Source organism: Anomaloglossus baeobatrachus, chromosome 7 (genome assembly GCF_048569485.1).
Source record: "Anomaloglossus baeobatrachus isolate aAnoBae1 chromosome 7, aAnoBae1.hap1, whole genome shotgun sequence".
NCBI lineage: Eukaryota > Metazoa > Chordata > Amphibia > Anura > Aromobatidae > Anomaloglossus > Anomaloglossus baeobatrachus.
The window spans coordinates 305142909-305163875 of record NC_134359.1 but is presented as its reverse complement, the minus strand read 5'-3'; the positions used below and the strand labels follow the sequence as shown (position 1 = coordinate 305163875).

General features: G+C 49.3%; 3 protein-coding genes across 3 annotated transcripts; all 3 read right to left on the bottom strand.

Moving 5' to 3' along the window:
- Positions 1-6378: 6378 nt before the first annotated feature.
- Positions 6379-7140, bottom strand: LOC142246825 (taste receptor type 2 member 40-like). The gene has a single exon (XM_075319875.1). The coding sequence runs from the start codon at positions 7138-7140 to the stop codon at positions 6379-6381; it is 762 nt and encodes a 253-aa protein (XP_075175990.1).
- A 4748-nt stretch (positions 7141-11888) lies between these two features.
- Positions 11889-12794, bottom strand: LOC142246824 (taste receptor type 2 member 4-like). The gene has a single exon (XM_075319874.1). The coding sequence runs from the start codon at positions 12792-12794 to the stop codon at positions 11889-11891; it is 906 nt and encodes a 301-aa protein (XP_075175989.1).
- Positions 12795-16231: 3437 nt separating this feature from the next.
- On the bottom strand, positions 16232-20740 carry LOC142246823 (uncharacterized). Its single transcript, XM_075319872.1, has 3 exons — positions 20281-20740; positions 18773-18949; positions 16232-16647 (listed from the first exon to the last, which is right to left on the bottom strand). Exons 1-3 carry the CDS (start codon positions 20738-20740, stop codon positions 16625-16627), a joined length of 660 nt encoding a protein of 219 aa, XP_075175987.1. The 3' UTR covers positions 16232-16624.
- Positions 20741-20967: the final 227 nt, after the last annotated feature.

Genomic DNA, 20967 nt, shown 5'->3' with positions numbered 1-20967 from the left:
ATCTCTGCACATTGTGAGACCGAGGATCCCGCCTCTATTTCCCAGAGGCAGGAGGGGGAGCATGTGCAATGCGTGGTGGGTCCTGATTCGCTCACTGACGTCACACGGCTTGATGACAAGGCTGGTGACGTGGTGAATCCTGACTGGCCAGGCTGGGACGTCGTGGACCCTGATTGGGTCAAGTCCGTCATCTCCGCCTCGCGCCCGCCCCCGGGTGGAGCTGCACCTCCTTAAAAGCTCCCCCTGCCATCATGGCGGCGCGCGACCGTCCTTCTATGTTTGGATGTCTGGCAGCGTGCTGCCACGCCACTGCTCAGGCATTACTGTCTCTTGTGGGCTTGGCCCTTGCTGCTCCGGCAGTACCTCGTTTGCAGGCCGTGTTCCTGCCTTGCTGCTCCGGCAGTACCCCCGTCAACAGGCCGTGTTCCTGTCCCAGGTGAGCTCCTCAAGTCTCCATTGGACTCACCTGGTTATTGAAAGCACACGTGCGTGGGCACCTCTGTGCTACCCTCGTGCCATATTCTCGTGACTTCCACTGGCACACGTGCGTGGGCACCTCTGTGCTTCCCCGTGCAACAGGTACACCGAGCCGTGAGATCTGTGCCATACAACCCTCAGGGGTTAGGGCAGATCGGTGTACATAGATCGTCTGTGACTTTCCAGACGATCGCTAGCAGCAACCCGCTCACTCTTCACCCACCATAGCGGCGGTCCCTTACACCGCACCGTGGACCTTGACCGGCGGAAGCAGTCCATTTCCCATCTTGGCACGCTTCCCCGGGTCCCCCTCGTAACATTACGGTCGCGCCAAAGGTCTGGCTATGGCTGAAGAGCAGCAGCAGTTGCTGCGTTATGTGCAGCAGTTGGAGTCACGATTGGCAGCAGTGGAGCAGTCTTCCTCCGATAAGACTACTCTGACGACAGTCGCCACCCAGGCGGCTACCCAGGCTGTGCTATTGGGCGGAAGGTCTCCTCGCCTTGCGCTTCCAGAGCGCTTTAGCGGCAACAGCTCTGAGTGCCGTGGGTTTATAAACCAGGTTACCACCTACTTAGAGCTGTCCGCGACTCTTTACGCTACCGAGAAGGCGAAGGTAGCCTTCGTCCAGTCCCTGCTCACAGGGAGAGCGCTGAAGTGGTCCACGCCGTTGTGGGAGCACGGAGATCGTGTGGTGAATAACTTAGCAGCTTATCTTGGGGCCATGAGAATGGTGTTCCTCGGGCCTCAAGTCACCCACGATTCCGCGCTGCGCCTCCTACGACTTCGGCAAGGGTCTGCTTCAGTCGGGGACTTTGCTGTACACTTTAGGACACTGGCCGCAGAGCTGGACTGGCCGGATAAGGTCCTTGTCCCTGTGTTTTGGGAGGGCCTGGCAGGGTTTGTCAAAGACGCACTGGCCACACGTGAGGTGCCTGCCACTTTAGAGTCCTTGATTCAGGTTGCCTCTCGCATAGACATCCGCCAGGCGGAGCGAAGGCTCGAGGTCTCTTCAGCACCCACGTCTTCTCGGCCTAAAAAGCGTCTGACTCCCGTCTTCCATCAGACAGGTCCCCCAGCCAGTCCTGTAGGCGACTCCGTGGAGTCAATGGAAGTGTCCAAGGTGGTCTCCTCTGCCCCAGGTTCTCGGTCTTGTGTCATCTGCTTTTCCTGTGGGCAAAGGGGACACATAGCTACCCTATGTCCCAAACCGTCGGGAAAAGACAGCGTCTAGTTTCTATCAGAGGGGGGACTCTAGACGCTACTTCTCCCTCTAGGTTGACTATCAGCGCCCAGTTGCAGTTCGGCACTACTCTCTTCTCTGCCCTGGCTTGCTTGGACTCAGGCGCTGAAGGCAATTTCATCTCGACCTCCCTGCCAACCCGATACTCAGTTCCCCTGGTTCTGTTGCCCAAGCCACTCAGGGTCCGGGTAGTCGACGGGTCCATACTACTCGATCCTATCACCCAGATCACCATCCCTCTCAGGATGGATGTACCACCGGGACACCATGAGCAGGTGTCCTTCCTGGTGCTTCCAGGGGGGACGGATGAGATCCTACTGGGTCTTCCCTGGTTGAGACAGCATGCTCCTATACTCAACTGGGCAACAGGGGAGATCTCATCCTGGGCAGGATCCTGTAGAGAGCACCTCGTGACTACCGAACCACCCGCTACCATTAGGTCGGTTGGGTCCTCAGGGAATACTGAGGGGCCGGGTTTACCGACACCTTATGAGGCCTACAGGGATGTCTTTTCCAAAAGGGCCGCAGATACTCTTCCTCCCCACCGGCCATATGATTGCCGAATAGACCTGAAGCCAGGCTCCGAGCCCCCTAGGGGCAGAGTGTATCCACTCTCTGCTCCAGAGACGGAGGCTATGTCCAAATATATTCAGGACAGCCTGGCGAAGGGGTTCATTCGCAAGTCTATTTCACCGGCTGGTGCAGGGTTCTTTTTTGTGCAGAAGAAGGAAGGGGATCTGCGCCCCTGTATCGATTACAGGGGATTAAATGCAATCACAATCAAGAACAAATACCCTTTGCCCCTCATTACTGAGCTATTTGATCGATTCCGCGGGGCAAAGGTCTTCACAAAGCTGGATCTACGCGGGGCGTATAATCTAGTGCGAGTCCGAAAGGGCGATGAGTGGAAGACCGCCTTTAACACCAGGGACGGTCACTACGAGTATCTAGTAATGCCCTTCGGACTCTGCAATGCCCCCGCCGTATTTCAAGACTTTGTGAATGACATTTTCCGGGATTTGTATCTTTCCGTGGTTGCATACCTGGATGACATTCTTATCTTCTCCCCCGATCTTACCACCCATCGGAGGGATGTCATCCGAGTACTTAAGAGGCTCCGCACCCATTCGTTATATGCTAAGCTGGAAAAGTGCGTTTTTGAACAGGAATCCTTGCCGTTCCTGGGGTACATAGTGTCCAGTCAGGGGTTAGCAATGGATCCGGGGAAGTTGGAGACAGTGATGAACTGGCCTGAGCCCCGCTCGCTGAAGGCGATCCAGCGATTCTTGGGGTTTATCAATTATTATCGCCAGTTCATTCCCAACTTCTCGACGGTGGCAGCACCCATCATTGCCCTTACCCGCAAGGGCGCTAATCCCAAAGCATGGACACGGGAAACGGTAGAGGCATTTCACACTCTCAAAACTCACTTCTCCAGAGCTCCCATCCTTCATCGTCCAGACATCTCCAAACCCTTCCTACTGGAGGTAGACGCCTCTTCGGTCGGTGCAGGTGCAGTCCTGTACCAGAAAAACGAACGAGGAAGGAAACATCCGTGTTTCTTTTTCTCCAAGACCTTTTCTCCGGCCGAGAGGAACTACTCCATAGGGGATAGGGAGTTACTGGCGATGAAACTAGCATTCCAGGAATGGCGGCATCTCCTGGAGGGTGCGAAGCATCCATTTGAGGTTTTTTCTGACCACAAAAACCTCACATACCTCCAGACAGCACAACGCCTGAACCCAAGGCAGGCCCGTTGGTCTTTATTCTTCTCCCGCTTCCGCTTTATTATCCGCCACCTGGCCGGTGAGAAGAACGTACGGGCCCATGCCTTGTCACGTTGTATGGTTGTGTTGGAGGAGGACGAGGAGGAGCCTCGTCTTATACTACCCCCGGACAGCTTGAGGATGGTCACTCCCACTTCTTTGGACCAGGTGCCACCTGGCAAAACCCTCGTTCCCCCTGAACTACGGAACGAGGTGCTATCGTGGGCCCATGCCTCCAAGGTCGGGGGTCACTTCGGGGTCAAAAGGACCAGAGACCTGGTGACCAGGCATTATTGGTGGCCGAGACTACCCCAGGACATACAGGAATATGTGGGAGCCTGTATGTCGTGTGCTCGGAATAAGCCGTCCCGGCAGAGACCGGCAGGTCTTCTTCACCCACTGCCAGTGCCGGATCGTCCCTGGGAAGTGGTAGGGATGGACTTCCTGGGAGATCTGCCCAAGTCAGCAGGGCACAGGGTCGTATGGGTCATCACGGACCACTTCTCTAAAATGGTCCACTTGGTGCCTCTCCCACGACTCCCGACGTCACGTGCTCTCGCCACCTTGTTCATTCGGCATGTATTTAGGTTGCATGGCATGCCTGACAAGGTGGTGAGCGACCGGGGTCCCCAGTTCGCGTCTCGCTTCTGGAGAGAGCTCTGTAAGCTCCTGCAGATAGAGCTGAACATCTCCTCCGCATACCATCCCGAGACCAATGGACTAGTGGAGAGGACTAATCAGACCTTGGTAACTTACCTCCGCCATTTTATATCCGCGCACCACGACAACTGGGCTAACCTCCTTCCTTGGGCCGAATTTGCCATTAACAATTCGGTCCATGAATCCTCTGGCCAGACTCCGTTCCTACTCAATAACGGACAACATCCCAGAATCCCGGTTCCGATGCCCATTACGTCACTCGATACTAGAGTGGAGGATTGGGCGACCAAGGCCCGGGAGATCTGGGATGACACCCAAGAGGCTCTTAAAAGGGCCAAAGACCGGATGGTGACAACGGCTGATGTTCGCCGCCGCCCTGCACCATCCTTCGCCCCTGGTGACCTAGTATGGCTGTCCTCTAAGAATGTTAACCTACGGGTACAGGCAGCCAAATTCGCCCCTAGGTATCTGGGTCCGTTTAAAGTACTACAGCAGGTAAACCCAGTGGCATATCGACTCCAGCTCCCTCCACGCTGGGCTATAGCCAACACCTTTCACGTGTCCCTCCTGAAACCCGTACGACTTAATAAATTCTCGGGGTCCCTGCCGGCTCAAACCGACTCCCCGTCCGACGACCCTGAGGTGGCAAAACTTGTGGAGACAAAAGTCATACAGGGCAAGAGGTACTACCTCGTGGAGTGGGCCGGCCGTGGTCCGGAGCATAGATCCTGGGAGTTGGAGGATCATATCCGCGCCCCGGGTTTGATAGCGGCCTTTGAGCACGGACAGGGGGGGGGGGCCTAGACGGGGGGGTAATGTTACATCTCGTGGCTCTCCTGAGGCAAGGACTGAGGCAGTCTCCCATTCCTTGCCTGCCACGAGCACTCCTGCTCAGCAGCGCCGAAGGTCTGCCAGACTGCGCAGTGTGCAGGAGATACCTTCTCAGAGAGGCAGCAGAAGGGTGACACCTAGTGGTTCTCCTGTTACAAGGAGTGAAGCGGTCTCCCATTCCTGGCCTGCCGCAGACTCTCCTGCTCAGCGGCCCCGAAGGTCTGCGAGGCTGCGCAATGTGCAGAGGTTTACTGCTCAGGGAAGCAGTGAGATTCCCGTTATCTCTGCACATTGTGAGACCGAGGATCCCGCCTCTATTTCCCAGAGGCAGGAGGGTGAGCATGTGCAATGCGTGGTGGGTCCTGATTCGCTCACTGACGTCACACGGCTTGATGACAAGGCTGGTGACGTGGTGAATCCTGACTGGCCAGGCTGGGACGTCGTGGACCCTGATTGGGTCAAGTCCGTCATCTCCGCCTCGCGCCCGCCCCCGGGTGGAGCTGCACCTCCTTAAAAGCTCCCCCTGCCATCATGGCGGCGCGCGACCGTCCTTCTATGTTTGGATGTCTGGCAGCGTGCTGCCACGCCACTGCTCAGGCATTACTGTCTCTTGTGGGCTTGGCCCTTGCTGCTCCGGCAGTACCTCGTTTGCAGGCCGTGTTCCTGCCTTGCTGCTCCGGCAGTACCCCCGTCAACAGGCCGTGTTCCTGTCCCAGGTGAGCTCCTCAAGTCTCCATTGGACTCACCTGGTTATTGAAAGCACACGTGCGTGGGCACCTCTGTGCTACCCTCGTGCCATATTCTCGTGACTTCCACTGGCACACGTGCGTGGGCACCTCTGTGCTTCCCCGTGCAACAGGTACACCGAGCCGTGAGATCTGTGCCATACAACCCTCAGGGGTTAGGGCAGATCGGTGTACATAGATCGTCTGTGACATTCCAGACGATCGCTAGCAGCAACCCGCTCACTCTTCACCCACCATAGCGGCGGTCCCTTACACCGCACAGTGGACCTTGACCGGCGGAAGCAGTCCATTTCCCATCTTGGCACGCTTCCCCGGGTCCCCCTCGTAACAGGTCACCACCTCCCCCTTTCCTGGACACAGGGTCTCCCTTCCTGTCCCTTTCGCCATTCGCTCGGTACTTCCCCATACCTAGAATGACAGTTTCTCACAGGACAATAGGTCGTGGCACAAAAAAATCACATGAGCTGCACCTATAGCCCCAGAATTTATAGAATTGATCTGCGCATAGGTTATGGGTCATACAGTCTTTAATGCAAAATATGATCAGCTGTGTACATAGAAGCTCTACGGATATTCTAATCACGGTTACCTGGTCAATAGTTGGCTTTTGGGTTTCTCTGGTGACCACCCTATAATATTCTAGTTAGGGGTAATATCCTACACATTAGAAGGTCCTGCAGATTTTTGTCTTTGACAAGACACATGTTTCTGTAACTTTGGATTGCCAGTAATTAGGGTCACAGACTGCAGAGAAGGATACAGCATGATCACTATCCAGCTCATGGTCCCCAGGACAGCACCAATTTGTAAGGAAAATAACATTACCCCTGCGACTATAACACATAACATCAAGTCCAGGACTAACAGCAGAATCATTGTCCTGATGGCGCCAATATGTCCCTGAAGTTGAGAATATTTGATATCAGACGAGTTTTTCTGAATCTTCCAGATGTGTCTCAGGAGAGACTTGACACTAAGCAGAATGCATAAGAACGTAACAAGAAAGGGCAAACAATTCCCAAATATGATCTTCACAAGTATCAGAAGGAAAGGCATGTCAATTCTATAGTCACCGACCGTCCAGTTTCCATTGTTAATTATATTCATCCTTGTAGCTGTCCATAGAAAAGGCAAATTAATGAGAAATGATCCCAAGGTTGACCCCAGGAGAAGCACATTCACAGCAGAAGACAACCTTGACTTCATCCACAGTAAAACCTTCTGGGAGAAGTTGACCAGTTTTAGGCAGTAACAGATGGAGAGCCATGAGGTGTTCCAAAAACAGAGATCAATGAAAAACAAGAACGTGAAGAGGAACGGTGGAAGGGTGACATCGAGGATTAGAAGAAAAATCTGGGAGTAGAATAAAAAGGCTCCATAAGTGACAATGATCTGGAGGAGAGCATTGATGGAAGCCATGGTGAGGACAATTTTATCAGCCCCACCACCCGTGAGATGTTGTCTCCAGTTTTTGCAATAAACAAGTACAATTCCAACATTGGAAACAATTCCTGAAACCAAAGTGATGATACCGATAGATAAGATGAAAGCCCAAAATGGTGATATCATTGTGCCGGTGGACCGAGCTTTCTCTGACAGTGTTTCTATGGGATATGGTGGTGGACACGCTTCAGCTTATGAACCACACCCAGAAGCAGCAACCTCGAAATGCAAAACAGTGAGGAGTTAAGTTTCCTTCTTGAGCGGGAGATTTGTTTGTGACCATGTTGGTCTTGGGCGGAGGGAGCCAAACAAACATCAATATAGGGAAATCAATGAGTAGAAAAGGAATACTGCACTCCGATTCAAATAATGGTGCTCGGATAGGATCCCACTCCATATCAATATATAAGAAGAATCTGGCTCTCAGATTGGCAGTAGGAAATATGTCTTTAATTCACGGCTCAACCGCAAGGTGTGCAAAACATGTGTCGTTTCGATCTCTCTGACCTTTACCAAAGCAATACACAGGTGAAGAACCCAGGCAGGACAGATAAAGCAAAAGCGCTTGGTGCAGTAGTGACCGGTGTGCTGAGGGGTAATGCGCATTATTACAGGACGGTGCGTGCTGATGGTCTACCTTCAATGTTCAGAGCCTCATAAATCACAGCCGCCACCAGTGATTTCCATGTGTGAAATCTGAGGATTCAGCCTAATCTATTTGCGTTCTTGTCTCCAGTTGATGGTTATGTAAATCACCAGTTTTGACATTCAAACTGCGGTCGGTTTTCTGTTACATTGTCCAAACCATCGTTCACACGTGAGAAGTGAAGTAACGAGGCGGCTGCTTGTACCATCAGCAACATCTCTACCACTGACAGAGGAGTAATAATGGGGGGAAGACATTACACATAATAGCTTGCTCCAACGTAGCCAGGAAATGCAATCAGCATTAAAATTATGTAATGTTAATCGGTCGCGTGTTATTGTGCTCTGGGTTCTTCCAAGTATGCAAAGTATAATGTGCATAGGGGTAAAAAAATGGCTTCCGCAGCTCAATACCTGCTCCTCCACTGGTTCCTTATTGTTCCAGGCTTTTCTGGTCCTCATTCTTCCTTCACTTCGTGAACGACACATGACATTACATACTGATATTGTGACATTATAAATTACAGCCAAGCGTTGCCTGGGGTCTACTCAGTGCCAGAAGCATGAACATAGAGAGGAAGAAAACACGGGCAAGGACATGGCCGGCCAGGAAGACCAAAAAAGCCAATGTAGAATTGTTGGGGCAGCCACAGAGGCAGAACAGGTGAGCGGCAGCTACAGAGGCAGAACAGGTGAGCGGCAGCCACAGAGGCAGAACAGGTGAGCGGCAGAACAGGTGAGCGGCAGCTACAGAGGCAGAGGCAGAACAGGTGAGCAACAGCCACAGAGGCAGAACAGGTGAGCGGCAGCCACAGAGGCAGAACAGGTGAGCGGCAGCTACAGAGGCAGAGGCAGAACAGGTGAGCAGCAGCTACAGAGGCAGAACAGGTGAGCAGCAGCCACAGAGGCAGAGGCAGAACAGGTGAGCAACAGCCACAGAGGCAGAGCAGGTGAGGGGCAGCCACAGAGGCAGAACAGGTGAGGGGCAGCCACAGAGGCAGAACAGATGAGGGGCAGCCACAGAGGCAGAACAGGTGAGCGACAGCCACAGAGGTAGAACAGGTGAGCGGCAACCACAGAGGCAGAACAGGTAAGCGACAGCCACAGAGGTAGAACAGGTGAGCGGCAGCCACAGAGGCAGAACAGGTGAGGGGCAGCCACAGAGGCAGAACAGATGAGGGGCAGCCACAGAGGCAGAACAGGTGAGCGACAGCCACAGAGGTAGAACAGGTGAGCGGCAGCCACAGAGTCAGAACAGGTGAGCGGCAGCCACAGAGGCAGAGGCAGAACAGGTGAGCAGCAGCCACAGAGGCAGAGGCAGAACAGGTGAGTAACAGCCACAGAGGCAGAACAGGTGAGGGGCAGCCACAGAGGCAGAACAGGTGAGGGGCAGCCACAGAGGCAGAACAGGTGAGGGGCAGCCACAGAGGCAGAAGAGGTGAGCGACAGCCACAGAGGTAGAACAGGTGAGCGGCAACCACAGAGGCAGAACAGGTAAGCGGCAGCTACAGAGGCAGAACAGGTGAGGGGCAGCCACAGAGGCAGAGGCAGAACAGGTGAGCGACAGCCACAGAGGTAGAACAGGTGAGTGGCAGCCACAGAGGCAGAACAGGTGAGCGGCAGTTACAGAGGCAGAACAGGTGAGGGGCACCAACAGAGGCAGAACAGGTGAGCGACAGCCACAGAGGCAGAACAGGAGAGTGGCAGCCACAGAGGCAGAACAGGTGAGGAGCAGCCACAGAGGCAGAACAGGTGAGGAGCAGCCACAGAGGCAGAACAGGTGAGCGACAGCCACAGAGGTAGAACAGGTGAGCGACAGCCACAGAGGTAGAACAGGTGAGCGACAGCCACAGAGGCAGAACAGGTGAGCGGCAGCCACAGAGGCAGAGGCAGAACAGGTGAGCAGCAGCCACAGAGGCAGAACAGGTGAGCAGCAGCCACAGAGGCAGAGGCAGAACAGGTGAGCAACAGCCACAGAGGCAGAACAGGTGAGGGGCAGCCACAGAGGCAGAACAGGTGAGGGGCAGCTACAGAGGCAGAACAGGTGAGGGGCAGCCACAAAGGCAGAACAGGTGAGCGACAGCCACAGAGGTAGAACAGGTGAGCGGCAGCCACAGAGGCAGAAGAGGTAAGCGGCAGCTACAGAGGCAGAACAGGTGAGGGGCAGCCACAGAGGCAAAACAGGTGAGCGGCAGTTACAGAGGCAGAACAGGTGAGGGGCACCAACAGAGGCAGAACAGGTGAGCGACAGCCACAGAGGCAGAACAGGAGAGTGGCAGCCACAGAGGCAGAACAGGTGAGGAGCAGCCACAGAGGCAGAACAGGTGAGCGACAGCCACAGAGGTAGAACAGGTGAGCGACAGCAACAGAGGCAGAACATGTGAGCGACAGCCACAGAGGCAGAACAGGTGAGCGTCAGCCACAGAGGCAGAGGCAGAACAGGTGAGCAGCAGCCACAGAGGCAGAACAGGTGAGCAGCAGCCACAGAGGCAGAGGCAGAACAGGTGAGCAACAGCCACAGAGGCAGAACAGGTGAGGGGCAGCCACAGAGGCAGAACAGGTGAGGGGCAGCCACAGAGGCAGAACAGGTGAGCGACAGCCACAGAGGTAGAACAGGTGAGCGGCAGCCACAGAGGCAGAACAGGTAAGCGGCAGCTACAGAGGCAGAACAGGTGAGGGGAAGCCACAGAGGCAGAGGCAGAACAGGTGAGCGACAGCCACAGAGGTAGAACAGGTGAGTGGCAGCCACAGAGGCAGAACAGGTGAGCGGCAGTTACAGAGGCAGAACAGGTGAGGGGCACCAACAGAGGCAGAACAGGTGAACGACAGCCACAGAGGCAGAACAGGAGCGTGGCAGCCACAGAGGCAGAACAGGTGAGGAGCAGCCACAGAGGCAGAACAGGAGAGTGGCAGCCACAGAGGCAGAACAGGTGAGGGGCAGCCACAGAGGCAGAACAGGTGAGGGGCAGCCACAGAGGCAGAACAGGTGAGGGGCAGCCACAGAGGCAGAACAGGTGAGCGACAGCCACAGAGGTAGAACAGGTGAGCGGCAGCCACGGAGGCAGAACAGGTAAGCGGCAGCTACAGAGGCAGAACAGGTGAGGGGCAGCCACAGAGGCAGAGGCAGAACAGGTGAGCGACAGCCACAGAGGTAGAACAGGTGAGTAGCAGCCACAGAGGCAGAACAGGTGAGCGGCAGTTACAGAGGCAGAACAGGTGAGCGACAGCCACAGAGGCAGAACAGGTGAGCACATCTCCAGTATAAGCCAGTTACCTGATGATTTTGGTGGTTCATAGAGACTATGTACCAACTTATCGCCTAGCAACATTTCCTTCATGAAGGTTAATGTTGGAAAGTGGAAAATTTGGTCTTGTAGGTCTGAGTCTGCTATGAGAGATGTCCCCAGTGTTGATATTATCCACTTAATAATCAGAAATGCCTATAAGTCTTGTAGTTTTCTAGAATATTGGTTGTTGATTTCTTTCCAATAATACTTCTCTATTATTACCTACTTTGTATTTTAAGACCTCCATCAAAACTGAAACACAAAAAACTATTCCTCCTAAGGTCTTTTGCTTGATGATTGAAATCAATGAGTGAGAAAACCTTTCTTCTAATATGTAGAAACTGACTTTCGTAAAGCCGTTCTTAAGATTCTTCTCATGGTGTCTATGGCATTCTGAAATTGTGGCAGTTGGTTTTCGGCATTTAGTGGAAACCGGTGCACCAGCCCGGTCTCTCTGGATATTTACATCCAGAAATTAAATTCTTTCACCTCCTATTTCTCAAGTAAATGTAAATCCAATCTTATTTTGATTAAGGTATAAAGCAAAAACCTTGAAGAAGTCTCCATCTCCAGAATATAGGACATGGACATCATCAATGTAGCGCTCCCAACGCAGAGTTTGTGGTCACTACCAGACAGGATACATAGTGAATATAGTTAACTTCAAATGAATATCTAATGAAAGTGAATGTTTTTATTGTTTTATTTTCTATCTCTTTCTTTCGATTAGGTCATAGGGTTTTATTTTTTGTGACCCAGCCTGTAATATACTAAATAGTCAGGATTTAAATCTTACGCATTAGAAGGTCCTGAAGATCTTTTTCTTTGACAATACAAATGTTCCTGTAACTTTGGATTTCCAGTGATTAGAATCACAGATTGTAGAGAAGGATATAGCAGGATAATTATCCAGGAGATGGTCCCCAGGAAATCTCCAATGTTCAGAGAAAGTATCCTTACCTCCACGAATACAACGCAGAACATCAAGTCCAGGACTAACAGCAGAATCATTGTCCTAATGGCGCCAAAATGTCCCTGAAGATGGGAATATTTCATATCAGACGAGTTTTTCTGAATCTTCCAGATGTGTCTCAGGAGAGACTTGACACTAAGCAGAATGCATAAGAACGTAAAAAGAAAGGGCAAAAAATTCCCAAATATGATCTTTACAAGTAAGAAAGACAAAGGAAAGTCAAGTCTACTGTCACCGACGGTCCAGTTTCCATTGTTATTTAGATTCATCCATGTAGTTTTCCATAGAAGGGGCGAATTAATAAGAAATGATCCCAAGGTTGATCCCAGTAGAAGCACATTCACAGCAGAAGAGAATCTGGACTTCATCCACAGTAAAACTTTCTGGGAAAAGTTGACCAGTTTTAGGCAGTAACAGATCGAGAGGAAGGAGGTGTTCCAAAAACAGAGATCAACGAAAGAAAAGAACGTGAAGAGAAACAGTGGAAGGGTGACATCGAGGAGAAGAAAAACCTGCGAAAATAATAACCCTCCATAACCGAGCAAAACCTGGAGGAGAGCATTAGTTAAAGCCATGGTGAGGACGATTTTATCAACCCCACCAGACATCAGTTGTCGTCTCCAGTTTTTCATATAAATAATGATAATGGCGACATTCAGCATAATCCCAGAGACCAAAGTGATGAAGTCGATTATTAAGACGAAGACCCACAATGGTGATATCATTGTGCCGGGGAGCCGAGCTTTCTCCAATGTGATACGGTGAAGACCCTATGAATCTATGAATCACTTCCAGAATCAGCAAGGTGAACACGCAAATCAGTCCGGTATCACGTCTCCTTATTGAAAGAGATATTTGTTTGTGATCATGTTTCTCTATGGCAGTGGATGCAGAACAGACATCCCCTCCTCCTCCTCCTCCTCCTCTACAATGACTGATAACACCTCTATATACAGTAGATAGCACAGAATCCACCACACACTAGGAAATGTCATAACTCACCTCCTCCTGTACAATGACTGATAACACCTCAATATTAAGCTGATAACACAGGATCCACCATTCATAATAGATGTAGTGCCACGCTACCACCAATGCAAAGAAGTGTTGATTAATATTAGTAATTTATTTTACAGATCGACACGTTTCTGGGATCAAGTCCCCTTCCTCAGGACCATGGAAATCAAAAACAGTCTGTTGTTGATTTCCATGGTCCTGAGGAAGGGGACTTGATCCCAGAAACGTGTCGATCTGTAAAATAAATTACTAATATTAATTAACACTTCTTCACATTGTTGGTAGCGCGGCACTACATCCATTCTTTCTCCAGTACCTTGTTCACGTGGAGCTGCAGCAACCGCCATTAAATTATACCTTATATAGGAGTTGTGCCTGCCACAACCCTGCCAGGTGAGTGGTTTCAATTTTACCTAACTCACCATTTATCTGGTAAAGCCTAATTTTGCGCTCTCCTTTGTTTTCAACCATTCATAATAGGTGATGTTACAGCTCACCTCCTCCCCCACCTTTATAATGACTGATAACACCTCTATCTACAGTAGATAACACATTTTGCACGTCTTTTATTATGTTGTGCTGCTAACGGACCATACTGGACAAATCAGATATTGGGGTCAGTCGGGTATCACATCGAATTATATTGGGGGATGTAATGAGAGGCACTGACTTGTTTCATACCTCAGCCTCGGTTCTGATGGTGACCCCGGCCGGCGCTGTGTCTATTACAGGACGGTGCCCGCTGATGTCGCAACTTTCAGGGCCTCATAGTTCACAGCTGCCACCAGTGATTTCCATATGTAAAATCGGAGGATTCAGCCTAATCTATTTGCGTTCTTGTCTCCAGTTGATGGTTTTGTAAATCTCCAGTTTTGACAGTCAAACTGCGGTGGGTTTTCTGTTACATTGTCCAAACCATCATTCACGTGTGAGAAGTGAGGTAACGAGGCGGCTGCTTGTAACACAGCAACATCTCTACTGCTGACAGAGGAGTAATAATGGGGGGAAGACGTCACATAGAATAGGTGAGGACCCTGTGGAAGATTTTTCAGTGGGATCGGTGATGAGTAAATCTACTGAATTGTACCGTTCACTTCAATGTGGCCAGAAATGCACTCAGCATTAATATATGCAATGTCACTGGTTTGTGCCTTATTATCCTTCAAGTCTGAGAAGTGAGATAACGAGGCGGCTGCTGCTCAGAAAAGCAATACTTCCACTATGGCTGCAAGTATTACAGAGTAAATTAATTAAGAAGTCCTCATCCCTGGCATTGCATATTTTTGGGATAGGGGCTTCTTCCTCACTCTTTGACCTCTTTGGAAAGTATAATACTAAGACACATTGAATAAATTAGACATTGACCAAATTTCCAGGACAAATTGAAGTTTCAACAGATTTTCTCCTCACTAATCACAATACAAGCTGTGAAAGTGTAACGCCTGCCTGGATCCACAGACTCAGACGGGCTGTAAAGGATAGGCTAGAGGAGGCCACTTACCAAGCAGGACCACTAGAACCCTGAAACCCTTTAACCGCTATGCAGGAATTTGTAATTACACTGGGCTCAAGGTGATCACTACCTGTGGTAGGCTGCAGTCTGATGAGAGTAGTCGTCAGGCAGGGTTGAACCGGGAAATGCAAAACAGGGACAGAATCAGCAGGCAATGATGTAATCAGAAAACAAAGCAGAGGTCAAATCTGGGTCGGGCAGCGAGGTACAAAAGCAGCAGGCAGGAGGGTAGTCAGTAAACAAGCAGAAGTCAGCACACCAGAATCACTAAACAGAACCAGGACAGGAACCATGAATACAGAACTATATCTGGCAGTGGTCAGCAGACAGGAGGATAAATAAGAAGGGTGTGGTGTCTTCCCATTGTTTGTAGCTGAATGGTGGTAACTTCAGCTGGAAGACACATGCCACTTATAGTCAGCCAGTGGTCCCAAGGAAACGCAGCCCAGTGGATGAGCAGAGCCTGCGCCCACCAGCACTGCTGGCATCGACTACTCTCCTATCACCAGCACTATCCACAGCAAGAACACGGCGTTGCCTGGTGATCGAAGTAGAAGTTGCTGGAGCCAACTCCGGTGGGGATGTAACAGAAGGAGGATCCTCACCTAATTTACTGTATGTCTGACTTCTTACCACCCACCCAGCTGGGTCATAAGGCAAAAGCCACATCAAGGTCATAGGAAAGACATATGCCCCTATGAAAAAACACACGAAGAAGTTCTGGCCAAGTCATTGTCATGATGATAGAGGGAAAGCAGGGAACCGGGGCTCCTAGACTGACCCTCAAACTAGGGGGCCCTAGCTATTCCTGATCTCAGAGTTACCTCTGAAGGTGAGGATGTCTGAGCCACCAACCTGGTCTTGCTCCAGGCCTGATTTTATACCCCCATTCCACCCCAGGTGAGGCCAGTACAGGAGTGTGATAAAACCAGCAGAGATAGACAAATGGGAAAACAAAGCACATCTCACAGCACACTCACACAGATGTATAAGACAATAAGACGCAAGAATGAATATAAGAGCAGGGAGGAAACAACAAGATAACAGAAGAACTCCAAGAACCACGCAATATAACCACTAACAGGACTGGGACAGAATAGCACACAGACCGATACAGCAAAGCTATAGTCATTGTGGGAAGACAGACTCCACCACCTCAAAAAGGCGGGGAGCAAATGTGACAGCTTTCCAACAGCATGTGATCCCAGAGGTACCCAGCAGGCTAGCAGAGGTTAACTCTTGCTAACCAGATCAGAAATGCGCACACAGCTGGTCGACACCCGAGCCTGACTGTTTAATTCTAAACAGCAGAGAAACTGTATGTGGAGTGTGAGAATTTGTAGTGTGAACAGCGTCCGATGCCACCATGACACTCGGTGAGTTTTGAGCAAAACTCCGTATGACAGTCATGCTTTAAGGCAGATGCCCCATCCAGACTATACAGCAGAGATGAAGACACATTAGGCTATAAAGTAAGATGGGCGCCCGGCTCAGGAAATAAGTAAAATGCTTTTAGCCAAGTTTTCCGCTTTTGGAATCTTTGCGTGGACATGATCGCTTTTGCCCCAGTGGTGCGTCATCTGATGGATTAGTGACGGATATAATATAATATAATATCACCCACACATTGATATCAGCCATTGGGAGGATATTAACCATTATATTCCAATATAACAACACATCCTTTTTCTCATTATAGAGATTTCATTGAAGACTTTTCTTTATTGAGGTCATCCATCTCTACAGATAACATAGTCCCGGGTACAGAGGCTGAATATACTCTCACCGGGAGCTACAGGGTGCAGGAGGCGAGAGGACATTTTTATAAAATTATATGAAAAGTAAAAATGTCAAAAACTTAAAGTTATAAACTTCATAGAGGAGTCCAAAAGCCAACAACATCCCCCTGGTCTACAATGTGTGGAGCGGCAGGACCAAGGAGGCCACCAGCTAAATAACCACAACGCCCGACGTGTCTACTGCTCCGATGTTCTCCAGAACCTCTCTCCATTTTCCACTAAAACTTCATTCATTTTCTTTTATAGTTTCTGAAACAAAATCAATGAGATGACTGGTTAGGTGGAGTGAGGCTCAGTCTGGATTCATCAATACATGCACCTGCTGGAGCTAAAGTCGGGGGCGGCAGGTAAAATAATCTTAATGTTCTTGGAGATCTTGCTGGTTTTGTTTTGCATTAGTGCAGACCACGTGTCGGGCAGTTGTGCTCTTGTGGCCCTCACTATATAACACAAAGGTTTAGGTAGAAGTAAAGTCCAAGGCTAAATACAGATCCCTTGAATCAACACTTGGGGTCAGGAAATAAATATTCTCTTTCACTGTAAATTTCGAGAATAAGTAAATTATTTAGATGTTCACAAAATGCACTGTATACAACATCACATACGTCTCTTAGACTTGATGAAGCTGGTGTGCTTATGATGAAAATATGTATAAGAATTAATGTATAATCCTGATATTAAAATGAGCATTTTATGAGTCCATGTAATGGGTGAGTGGGATCATGAGTCTGAATGTATTCAATCTCAATCTGATGGCTGCAGCTTGTGCTGAGCAATGTGAGATTCCAGCTGTAGCTGAGAGGGCGGACAATCTGGAGATGTCAAAGAGGTAAGAGGGTGGAGATTTAGCAGCTGCGGGGAAGAGGTGCACTGAGGAGCTGTCAATCAGGTTAGGGGGTGGAGCTTCAACAGCTGCAGGGAGGAGGGGCACGGAGGAGCTGTCAATCAGGTTAGGGGGTGGAGATTCAACAGCAGAGAGGAGGGGTACTTAAGAGCTGTCAATCTGGTCTTAGGGGGTGGAGATTCAGCAGCAGGGAGGAGGAGCACTGAGGAGTTGTCAATCAAGTTAGGGGGTGGAGATTTAGCAGCTGCAGGGAGGAGGGGCACTGAAGAGCTGTCAATCAATTTAGGGGCGGAGATTCAGCAGCAGTGACTAGAGGCACTGAGGAGTTGTCAATCAGGTTAGGGGCGGAGATTAAGCAGCAGCAGGGAGGAGGACACTGAGGAGCTGTCAATAAGGTTAGTTAGGGGGTAGACATTCAGCAGCAGGGAGGAAGAGCACCGAGGAGCTGTCAATCAGACTTGGTAGACAGAGATTGAAGAGCCCAAAGAGGAGGACACTGGGGAGATGTCAATTAATATACAGTATAAATTGAGAAATCTGGTGATAAATTTGATTGATTAGGTAACAAACTTTTCAGAACATGAACATAACGGACAGAGGTAACTTCATAAACAACCAGATTGCAAACATGATACACTGCACCAAATTTTAACACCTTCTTTTCTTCCACTTTTTTTATTTCACACCATCAGCTCTAAGATATAACTGCAATGTTCATTATGTGAAAGGGATTTCTCAGAATTGCAATTAAGAAAAAAATCCCATCTGATATGGGAGCCCTGTGCACTGCAAAGCTTATAGGTAGTTTTCCTCCAAAAATCATGGTTAGTACAAGGCACCAGTCTCCATTCCTGACTTTCTCATTGGCAGCACATGCCTGTTGGCAGGTCTCTGGCCCTGGAGCGATGCAGATATCTGAGGTCTGGTATGATTCTCCTGGGGAGTGTCAGCCTTTTTTGGGGGGGTAAACTTACCCTTAACCAGTGTGTCCCCAAAAATAAGCCCCACCCTAGTGCATTTTGTGGAGGAAAAAATAATATAAGACAGTGTCTTATTTTCGGGGAAACACGGTATGAGCTCCAAGTCCACAGGCTATTGGGAGTTCGTCGGAATTTGCGCAGCGCACATGAGCAAGCAACGTGCCTTCATAGGAGAAGCCGGCCGGACATGATTGCTCTAGTCAGGGGGATTCCATGTATGACCGATATTAAGAGGCCTCATTATGGTAAGAGAAATTATAGACTACTCAGTACAAGGTCTGTAACACCGCAGAGATCTGAATTTTTAATTTTAACGGCCTTCAGCGCTATCTCGAGCTCTGGCGACTTGATGGATGAACACTCTATATGGAGATCGATCTTGTGCGCCCAGATAGGACTTATATCTGAATATCGAAGACAAACTGCACATTTATCTTATTACTCCAATAACGAAAATTAAAGTCATGACATGTATTAATCTATAAAAAGACATTATATTCATGGGAAAATCCCTTAAAAAAATAATTATCTTCATTTCTAACCATCTTACCTCCATTTATTACGTTTCTCAGCTTCATCAGGGGCTCTAAATATTTCTTCTCCTCTGCGGTGAACAGGAACATATCTAAAGCTTTCTCTTTAATAGAGGGCTGGCTGCGTAAGATCCGGGATTTCTCCTCATTGTCTCCATTGTTTAGGTCATCGACCACCACAATCACATTTCTATCTAAAAAATAAAAATAAATCCCCAACAAGTTCTTTCAACATTGTATTACATAAACTGTAAAGACACTTATATCATAAATGACCATAATGTTCGGTTGATAATTGGATTGATATCTATTGTACTGCAGATGTGATCTTCACCCTGAAGACCCAAAACCAATCCTAGTCTAAAGGCCACTTTACACACTGCGATATCGTGACCGATATCGCTAGCATAGGTACCCGCCCCCATTGGTTGTGCGACACGGGCAAATCGCTGCCCGTGGCGCACAACATCGCGCGGACCCGTCACACTACTTACCTGCCCTGCGACATCGCTGTGACCAGCGAACCGCCTCCTTTCTAAGGGGGCGGTTCATTCAGCGTCACAACGATGTCACAGCAGCGTCACTGAACCGTTGCCCAATAGAAGCGGAGAGGCGGAGATGAGCGGTACGAACATCCCGCCCACCTGCTTCCTTCCTCATTGCCGGTGGCCGCAGGTAAGGAGAGGTTCCTCGTTCCTGCGGCGTCACACGGAGTGATGTGTGCTGCCGCAGGAGCGATGAACTACTTCGTACCTGCAGCTCCAACGATATTAGAGAATGGACCCCCATGTCACCGATGAGCGATTTTGCACGTTTTTGCGACGATGCAAAATCGCTCATAGGTGTCACACGCAACGGCATCGCTAATGCGGCCGGATGTGCGTCACAAAATTCCGTGACCCCAACGACTTCGCATTAGCGATATCGTAGCGTGTAAAGCGGCCTTAAGACCAATATGACAAAGACTAAGTAACCAAAACCAAAACGACCAATCAAATTCAAGGAGACCCAAGATTCTAATGAAGCCTCGAATAAGAAACACTAATGAGGTTATCTTTTCTAAAAAAAAGAAAAAAAATATTTAGAAGTCAATACTTTAATTACACCGGTGGCGCCAGGTTGGCCACTCCACTTCCATCTCACTTTCCATACAGGAACGTATTCCTTGCTCCTCAGTTCTGTGTGTGAAGGGAGTCGGCCGACTGCTCATTCCAATGCCTAAGCCAGTCTCCTTCTCTGTCACCACCAAAGTGTAGACCAAAGAAGTTATGACAGCCATTAAAATGAGCAGCCAGCCAACCCCTCACATAATGAGAAGGCAGCGTGCCGACACAGGAACCTTTCTCGTATGGTGAGACCTTAGGTGAAACTGGAGAACCATGGACCAGAAGGGATTGAGGAACCTGCAGCAATTCAGCTATATCACCATCTTAATGTTTTTACTGAATTTCCATATAATTTTTTGGGTTGGACAACTTGTATAAGACTCTGTAAAAATGCCTGTGCCATGTACGTTGTCACTTACTCATCATCCGGGACATGTAGTCCAGCTCCTCGTCATACAGAGAGTCGGTGACATCTGTGATATTGATCCTCCCTCGGTTTTTGGTGTGATACAAGATCCCAAAGGTACAATTGGAGACGTTAGTCATGAACTGGTTGAAGCCTCTGTTGGATATATAATAAGACTGGACGTTTTCTACAGCATCTCGGAAATATTCAGATTCCAGCTTCTTCTTCAGCCATTCATAGTCAATTTCTGAAGATCTTGAAAAGATTCCAACTTTATGGTACTGAGAAAGTCGGAAAGACCAAAGAGAGAAGAGTAGAACATGAGCGATAGACTGAACTTCAACTAGAGATCCTTTGTGATACCTATAAGATTTCTTATTTTGGTCTACGGAAGGAATTTGGCAATTGTGAAGTCTTATCTCTTGCAATTCTCCTCTAAATCTGTCTAATGTGTGCCCCACGTTTATTATCATACCCACTATTGTCAGCTGTACTGTGCCAGTGTATACCAAAGAGAGTGTGTGGTAGACTTGTTGCAAGCCACTGTAGATAAATCATCAATGTTTAGAGATAAGCAAATCAATTTGATACTAATCGATTCGTATTGAAGCTTTAAGAATTGCTTAACCTACTAAATTTGAATAATTCAGGATTCGTGCAAATCACATAAATTGGATGCCAACAAAGCCTCTATGAAAGC

Excerpts from the sequence above, each read along its gene's own strand:
- LOC142246823 (XM_075319872.1), bottom strand. The coding sequence starts at position 20,740 with ATGATAATAAACGTGGGGCACACATTAGACAGATTTAGAGGAGAATTG. Across the intron at positions 18,950-20,280 it reads CTACATGTCCCGGATGATGA|ATAGAAATGTGATTGTGGTG; the intron begins GTAAGTGACAAC and ends TTTATTTTTTAG. Across the intron at positions 16,648-18,772 it reads GAGAAACGTAATAAATGGAG|AAACTATAAAAGAAAATGAA; the intron begins GTAAGATGGTTA and ends ATTTTGTTTCAG.
- LOC142246825 (XM_075319875.1), bottom strand. The coding sequence starts at position 7,140 with ATGGCTTCCATCAATGCTCTCCTCCAGATCATTGTCACTTATGGAGCC.
- LOC142246824 (XM_075319874.1), bottom strand. The coding sequence starts at position 12,794 with ATGATATCACCATTGTGGGTCTTCGTCTTAATAATCGACTTCATCACT.